Source organism: Blennius ocellaris (assembly GCF_963422515.1).
Source record: "Blennius ocellaris genome assembly, chromosome: 21".
NCBI lineage: Eukaryota > Metazoa > Chordata > Actinopteri > Blenniiformes > Blenniidae > Blennius > Blennius ocellaris.
In genome coordinates, this window is record NC_137670.1 from 2977383 (window position 1) to 2985977 (window position 8595).

The 8595-nt window shown below is 45.6% G+C and overlaps 1 protein-coding gene across 1 annotated transcript; it reads left to right on the forward strand.

Annotated features, from left to right (window-relative positions):
- The first annotated feature begins 230 nt into the window (after positions 1 to 230).
- On the forward strand, positions 231 to 8226 carry pdk2a (pyruvate dehydrogenase kinase 2a). The gene is made up of 11 exons (XM_080516723.1): positions 231 to 422; positions 1280 to 1421; positions 1821 to 1892; positions 2262 to 2446; positions 3619 to 3708; positions 3827 to 3904; positions 4735 to 4811; positions 4899 to 4997; positions 6290 to 6400; positions 7098 to 7211; positions 7313 to 8226. Exons 1-11 carry the CDS (start codon positions 305 to 307, stop codon positions 7454 to 7456), a joined length of 1230 nt encoding a protein of 409 aa, XP_080372849.1. The 5' UTR covers positions 231 to 304; the 3' UTR covers positions 7457 to 8226.
- Positions 8227 to 8595: the final 369 nt, after the last annotated feature.

An 8595-nucleotide genomic window follows, 5' to 3' on the forward strand; every position in this document is an offset into this window, starting at 1 on the left:
TCCAGATTAAGGATAATCTGAGGAGACTCTCTCTGTCGTCTGGGGGCGTTTCCTCACTTGACAGGGCACAGTTCCACTAAACCCCGCCCCCTAGGGCCGCTCCGATTGGTCGGTTCGGAACGTAAACAACGCGGAGCGCGTTCCTATTGGCTACTGTGCCGCGGCTGGCGCCGCCGCCTCCTGCTGCCTTCCCCCGGAGCGGTAAACAGGTTCTGGTCAGAAGAAGGTGGACCGCCTCGGACGTTCGAGGGACAGAGAACCGGAGCTTTTTATTCTCGCCTCCTCGGACTTCCTCGGTCTCAGCATGAAGTTCGTGAGGTTCATCATGAAGAACGCGGCTCTGGCCAGCGCCCCCAAACACATCGAGCATTTCTCCAAATTCTCCCCGTCTCCCCTCTCCATGAAGCAGTTCCTGGATTTCGGTGAGTTGTGCTGTTATGTAACGGAGGGGGATGCGGTGGTCGTGGTCGGGAATGATTGATGTGTGTGTGAAATGCACGAGAAATGACGGTGTGTGTGTGTGTGTGTGTGTTTTGGAGGTGCTGCAGGCTGCAGCGCGTGGCTTCATTCCCAGGGAATGTTGCATCAGCCCAGGCTGCACAGTTTGGGGGTCCCTGAAGGACACCCTGACTTCTACCATCACCCACGCCCCACCCCAAAAAAACAAGAAAAAACACTTACAGGCCTCGTGCATTTCCGAATTTGAACAAATCTGCAAGTCTGACATGTAAAATCAGTGGTTAAAAAAAAAAAAAAAAATCAAGATGAAGCTGTTTAAAGAAAAAAAGAGTGCATTTACCTTTTTTTCAGAGCACTAAAATATAAATAAATGAACTAGATTTCACTCCTGAAAGCTTTTTGAGGCGTCGGTTTTTAGCAGAGGCTTTTAAGGACACATTCCTGAACAAAAATGCAACTCCACCCCTTCCATACATGCTGAAAACAAATCTGCGAAATATGAGAAACACACCAAAATAACCACGTATCAATAATTCAGAGTGCCTAAATGTCGGAATTTTTTTTGTTTGTTTACATTTTAAATTGTTTGAAATATGGGTAAATGTGTTATTTGCACTCAGTACATGCCCAACTGGTTTCATTGGTACTGTCACACACTGGGAAGTTAGTGAACATGTATATTTGCTTGATGAATGTTTAAATGTCATGGAATGAGAGGTAGATTATTACTGTGTCCTACTTGTCGATTTGTGCATTTAAAAAAAAACAACCTGCAGAAAATGTTGATTTGTTGTTTTTTTTTGTTTTTGTGCTGCTTTAGGCTCCATCAACGCCTGTGAAAAGACCTCCTTTGTCTTCCTGAGGCAGGAGCTTCCCGTCAGGCTCTCAAACATCATGAAGGAAATAAATCTGCTGCCCGACAAACTGCTCACGACCCCGTCTGTGCAAATGGTGCAAAGCTGGTAAGTTAAGCTCAAACTATTGGTACAAAGGGGAAGAAAAAAAACCAACAACCCCAGAACAGAAGAGGCCCGTGGTCCTGGTCCTCCGGCCTCTCTGCTATTGGGTTGAACTGTTTTTGATCCCTGCCTGGTTGTTTACGGCCCCGGCTCAGTAACGTCACGGCTGCCTTTGACCGAGTTGATCGCTCTCCAGCAGCTCCGCTCTGAGCGAGGTGGAGGGGTGGAGGGGGGGGGGGGAGCGGCTGCTGATGAACTTTGTCCTAGTTTCTACACACACACGTCTCTCACACACACCACGTCTTTCACACACACCCACCACGTGGTCACCAGAAATGTACAAAACATCCTGGCAGCACGCTGGGAAGTGTCTTCACATGTGTTTGTCTGTGATGTTTTCAGGTACATCCAGAGTTTAATGGAGCTCCTCCAGTTCCTGGACAAGAATCCCGACGACCACCGAGTCCTCGGAGAGTAAGTTCGTCCAAGTAGCGTGAAACTTATTCTGAACCGCTGGTCACTTCTTCCACTCGGGTTATTTCTGGGGTCACATTTGACGGCGGCGAGTCCCAGAGCTGGTTTACACAACTACACAACGACACACAACTGGACTTTCTGGAAACCGTCAGGCTTGTAGACGACAGGAAAGCTGCGACTGGTCCCCGCGCACCACAACCACAGTTCTGCACATGCTCAGTAGATGGGACAATCGCGAATGTGGTGGCCTTGCTGCTCGTGGCCCAACACGAAAACTTACATCGTTTTCAGTGTGAACGTGAAACTTTCCCGAAACGTTGCCTACTCGACTGTTCTGAACGCTGCCTTCCCGTCTTTACCCGCCAGGTTTGTTGACGCCCTCGTCACCATCAGGAACAGACACAACGACGTGGTGCCGACGATGGCCCAGGGCATCATCGAGTACAAGGAGTTCTTCTCCCAGGATGTGGGCACCAACCAGAACATCCAGTACTTTCTGGACCGCTTCTACATGAGCCGCATCTCCATCCGAATGCTCATCAATCAGCACAGTGAGTCTTCAGTCTTCAGCGCAGGGTCTGGGTTAGAACAGCCGGTTGTCAGCGGGAGAACGCCGACATTCTCGTGGACAGGCGACCAAGTTTAGATTGTCACTACAGTGACTGTCAAAATAAAAGTACCAAGTCGTAGCAGCGGCTGCGATCACGTCAGCTGATGACAAGATGTTGTATTTGTCCATTTCTCTGTTTTTGGTGTATTTACGTGGCAGATTTACAGCGCCACCTATCAGCCTGGCACATGTACTACATCGGGAAACTCTTAAGAACGACAGGGAGAAAAAAAAAACAAAAAGATGGTTTTGGCTCGTGTGGACAGGAACTAAATCTCGCTGACGTTTGTTTTCAAGCAGGATTTTCTGCTCACGTGTTGAGGGCAGATACCACAGCACAGCTTCAGCTGTCTGGTGGTGTCGCGTGTCTGTGGGTTAGTAAATGGGGGGTGGGGGGGTCTCCATGACGTACTCCAGACACCGAGAGCAAATACTTCAAACTGATATCTTCAGTCATTCTTCTAAAAGTCAACGTACGAGTAGCTGAAACCAAACTGGTTTCCTCTGATTGTATTTCAGAACTTCTTCTGCATGAACGCAAAACTTCACGGCTCATTAGTTATACAACTTCGATCTGGATGCAGTTTTTTTCCTAATTAAACCTGGAGCTGATTTCTTCACTCTGCATCAGAGCTGATAAAGTAAAGAAATTGCAATTGTATATAATGCAGACAGAATTCTACAGGATATTATATTATAACAAGTCACTGAATATGGATATTAGGATATAAAAAAGGAGATGTAAAGTTGTAAAACTGTCTTAAAGCGGCACATTTCCATCATTTATTGCTTCAAATGTCTCTAAATAGAATATTAAAATGTTCTTTCCATTACTGAGTTATACCAGCACTCAATCTTAACTACTTTTATCTTTAATCACAGATAAAACGGAGTAAACCAGCTGCTCTTATGATGATATATTTCCCCTTTTTAGCCACTAGGTGACAGTGCTGCAGTCCTTCATCATTTTTTAGTTGATTCAGTTTGTGCAAATAGCACAGTTTGGACAAAAAGCCTTTAAAAATTGATAAATCTTACTGGGACTTGATGCATTGTTGAATATTAAGTGTAAAGTAGAAGAATTGAACAGATTTGTTTATTTTCCATGTGCAGCTCTGATCTTTGACGGCACCACCAACCCCATCCACCCAAACACCATCGGGAGCATCGACCCTCAGTGTGAGGTCGGAGACGTCGTCCAGGGTGAGGAGGAGCTTTACAGATAAACTTTGCACCAGAAATCGGGAAACCTGTTTGTTTGCCGTCTTTGGAGCTTCGTCACGTTAAGTCCTCTGACTCCCTTTCTCACTTTTATCCTCAGATGCCTTCCACAGTGCCAAGAACCTGTGCGACCAGTACTACCTCCGCTCCCCGGATCTCGTCCTGGAGGAGATCAACCGTAAGCTTAAAAAAAAAAAAAAAACAATACATAGAAAATACACATTTTAATGGTCTAAAACCAGACATTTTAGTTCAGGAGCCACATGAAGCCCAATTTTATCCCGAGTGGTCCGGACCAATAGGTTAGAGCCATAAATGTACACTTTATTCTTTGTCGTGGTGAAAATGTTGATCTTTTCACAAAAAAAATCAAACAATTACTACAGAATTACTAGAATCTCAATATAAAGCCAATTTGAATGAAGCCTTCTGGTGCAAAATACAGTGAAATGTCCAAAAACTGTCTCCTGTCGCTGTTGCATTCTGGCTGTTTTCACAAACTCCCCCTGACAGCTTGGCTTTGAATCTGGTTTAATAGCAACCAGGACGCTCGCTTTCATGCCGACGTCTCGTTGTGTCGTGTTGTTACTCTTAAGAAATTTGTAAAAATAAAAAAATAAATTAAAAATCTATGTTTTCTTTTAAGATTTTGCGGGCAGATTGGAGCGTCTTGCTTTAGCCCATAAGCCTCGTGTTTGCCACGCTGCTCTAGATGTCAGCTTCCTGTTCCCACGAAGGGTTAAAGTCATCGTATCGTCGTTAAGCGAGCCTGAGCGGCGGCGTGGAGGCGTGCGAACACACAGTTTGAGTGACTGTGCAGTCAGACGGACATGAGAGGCGTCTAATTAAAGCCTCGAGGTCGCGGTGGCGGCGGCGGCGGCTACACCAGCAGCTCTCGATGCGTCGCACAATATTGACTCTCCCTCTTACCAAACACGAACCCCGAGCCGAGTGGCGGGCATAACGGGCGCTTGAGTTGAGGTTTTTTTTTTCTCCTCCCGTCTGCAGACACGAAGACGAACCATTCGACCAGCATCGTGTACGTGCCCTCTCACCTCTACCACATGCTGTTCGAGCTCTTCAAGGTACGAGACGCCGCCTCTGGACGCCCAGTGACGGTTAGGCCGGCCGCCACGGGGATGAGATTCTCACCGTCTACTGTTGTTTTGCAGAACGCTATGAGAGCGACGATAGAGACTCACGAGAAGAAGGAGAGGCTGCCGCCCATCCAGGTCCTGGTGTCTCTGGGAGGAGAGGACATGTCCATCAAGGTGAGCTGCAGAACACAGCCTGCAGGTAAACAACGGAGACGTCAGAGTGACTCTGCGGCTGATAGGTCAAGTCCAGTAGGCCGAGCTGCACAACAAGTCCAAAGTTCATCATCGGTGCGATATAGAGAACCTGAAAGTGTAATAAATGAAGTGTTCTGGCACGAAACCCGCAAAGAAGACATTTATTTACAGGAAACGCAGCTTTATTCGCATTATTACATTTTGAAATGACATACATACGTTTTTGCAGATCAAAACCACAATTTGCTTCACAATAAAACGTCTCGCTATTTCAGTCATTTGATAATTTCGATTAAATAATTTGATTATCAACTAAATGTTAACATGATAATGGGTCATATGTCTTGTTGCGCTGTTGGGAAGTTAACTGCACTGGTTATTGGATGTTTGTTGGACAGAAGCCAAATTCAGAAGCAAAGAAATCTAACGACAAGAAAAAACAACAAGAAAGTCTGCCGGTGGAAACTGGGAACGTTAAACCAAAACAAGTTTACGCTCCATGCTGGAGACGTTGGACAGTTGCTCAACTCCAAACCTGCCGTTGCATAAAGACTCCGCCCTCCATTAATCCGTCTATCTGCTGGTAAACAAACCCTGCTAATCTCTGATAAAATTAACTTCCTGCATCTCAAAACATCCTGCTTCAGCAGGTCAGTGGAATAAATCCTTTAGAAAAAACAAACAAACAAAACAAAACTGCTCTTTTATAGCAAATCAATAATAATTCTGCATGTTTTTTATCCCACCTGGTAAAGCGATAGAAAAAAGGAATCGTCCTCATTCAAGCAGCTGATTTGCTTTTATGGATTTAATGTATGTTGATAAGGGTTGTACACTTGAACCCGCCTGCACTGTCTGGAGGATTTCTACAGTTTGAATGAACAACATGGAAGAGAACACGGGGAATTGACTGAATCAGTGCAGCAACAGCAGCTCATCAAAACCCTTTAACAAACTGGGTTTTAGAGCGAGATGAAGTAGAATCATGCTGAGCAGTCACTTTGTCCTTGCAACCTGACCCCCCCCCCCCACCCCCGGCTCTGTACGCTGCTTATTGCCTGTTTTCTCTGATGCTCCTGCAGCAGCAGCGTTTGATAAATGCAGGTCCTGCTCCGCTTGCGACGCCTCTGCCGCGGCAATATGTGCAGTAAACAAACTGAAAGCCACTCAGCTTTCACCCCGAGGTCGAGGGGACGGCGAGGCGCTTCTTCTCATCATCACAGCTCTCTGACCTCCTCCTCCTCCTCCTCCTCCTCCTCCTCCTCCTCCAGGTGAGCGACACGGGAGGCGGCGTCCCCTTCCGGAGGATCGAAAACCTCTTCAGCTACATGTACTCCACGGCGCCCGCGCCGCTGGTCGGCGAGAGCGCACGGCCTCCGCTGGTAAGAGCATTTCTTTCACTTCTTCATTCAAATTAAATACAAAAAAAATTATAATGATCTGTAAATGCACCAGATGCACGCCAGAAAGTTCTTTACGTTCTTTTAAAATCCAGCAAAAAAAAGAAAAATGTTGGCGATTGATGAAAATGCGTCTAAGAATTTGTGCAAAGTATGCAAAAAAAAAAGATTTAAGCAAATACAGACAATTTTTGTGAAGGATTTCTGCAAATAATTTAAGCTAATAAATTAAATATATGGAAAAAAAATAATAGTTAATTGAGGAAATGTGTCGCAATTTGTGTAATTTATTTAAGCTTGTCAGGAATGGAGGAAATATTCTTAAAAAGTTTTTTAAATTAATAGAAAAAGTATATATTTATGATTATTGCCCCCTCCCCCAAAATAAAATTAAATAAGTAGAGAAAAATCTATTGCCTTTATTCCCCTGACATTAATGAGAGAAAAACTTCTAATGAGATATCCTGCAAACTCAGACGCTCTGATACAGATTTGAATATTCTACACCAAGCAAATTTGATAAAGTCTTAGTTTTTATGTCTATAAATAACCTTTTCCAGTTAAAACTATTGAGTGAACAACAGTTTAGTTTGTCAGTTCAGTTTTTCAGGTTTGTCGCCGTACAAAACGGCCCGTCGGTTGTAAACAGCAGGTTAAACTCCCGATGTTCCCCGTGCAGGCCGGCTTCGGTTACGGCCTGCCCATCTCCAGACTCTACGCCAAGTACTTCCAGGGAGACCTGCAGCTCTACTCCATGGAAGGCTACGGCACCGACGCCGTCATCTACCTGAAGGTGAGACTCTCCTGTTAAGTATCCCGCTCCTGCCTTTCGTCACTGCCTTTATTGAACACAAAGCAGCCGACGGTTCGTAATGGCTTCCGTTTGCCCGCCAGGCGCTGTCCACCGAGTCCATCGAGCGGCTGCCCGTCTACAACAAAACGGCCCTGAAGAACTACAAGGTGAGCCAGGAGGCCGACGACTGGTGCATCCCCAGCAAGGAGCCGCTGGACCTGAGCAGCTTCAAGGTGGCCAAGTGAAGCCGTCCTCCCGCCATTTCCCACGCCGGCGGTCCCGGAGCGCGGCGCCCACGACTTTCATTCAGCCTGTGGTAGCATGCTCACGTCTTCAGCCCCACCCCCCCCCGTTTCCTTTCTGAACGTAGGCACGTAGAACACAGCGACTAATCACGGTTGGAGCGTGAGCGGACCTTTCCCCGGGTGAAACGGTTGTTTTTCATGGACACGTGGAGGTTTTTCATCCCAACAGGAAGTCCCTGTTGTCCAGCCGAGCCTTAAACACAGCAAATTCTACCCAAAGGCTCGTTTTTATTATGAAATACTTGAAACGATTTGAAGCAACACTCCTGCTGCCCCTTGTTGGATTTCTCCGTACCGCATTCAATATTTCCGGGTTTGTACTCTGGAACAAAAGTATGACTTTGAGTGGATTTTTTCAATTTTGTTACAATTTTTTATTTTTTTTTTACCTTGTATCTTTGCATGGTGGATCATTGCCCAAGCTATTTCAGTAACAGGGCTGAATGTAAACCGCGCTTTCCTGCGCATCAGTTACGGGAAACAAAAGTATGAAATGAGGAATCGTACAGCTCGGAGGAGCCCCCCCCCCCTCCCCCTCCGAGTGCGGCGACGCAGTTAAATCCCAGACGTCTGCCAACGTGAGCAGAAACAGGCCCGGGTCCATGCGTGTTTTCTTTTTGTATTAAATTAATCTAAATCATTCTGTATGTAAAAGTTATTTTTATAGCTGCACTTTTGTGACTGAAAGAATTGTAAACACTGTAAATATTGTCCAGGTGATGATGGTAATAAACGATAGATGTACAAAAAGTGCCTGATTGTGTCAGTCAGTGGATTATTCCTGCGGAGCGGCTGATTGCAGATCTCAGATTAAACGAAGAGCGTTTTTTTGAGCACGTTTTTATTTCATTTTATAATCAGGCTACACCCGCATGGAATCCATCAAATACAAACACATTCAGAACCACAGGCAACCCAATGGGGGGTCATTTTACTTTCAGTTTACATGTCAGGTTCAGGTGATTTATGAATGAATGAATGAATGGTTGATGTCGGTTACAGTTTCAGTATAAGTGCAGTTCATGGTACAAGTTCACACACCTGTGATTTTTCACTGTTTCCACAATATACTTGTAACC

Coding starts and splice junctions, on each gene's coding strand:
- pdk2a (XM_080516723.1), top strand. CDS start 305: ATGAAGTTCGTGAGGTTCATCATGAAGAACGCGGCTCTGGCCAGCGCC. Junction 1,893..2,261: donor GACCACCGAGTCCTCGGAGA/GTAAGTTCGTCC, acceptor TTTACCCGCCAG/GTTTGTTGACGCCCTCGTCA. Junction 4,998..6,289: donor GAGAGGACATGTCCATCAAG/GTGAGCTGCAGA, acceptor CTCCTCCTCCAG/GTGAGCGACACGGGAGGCGG.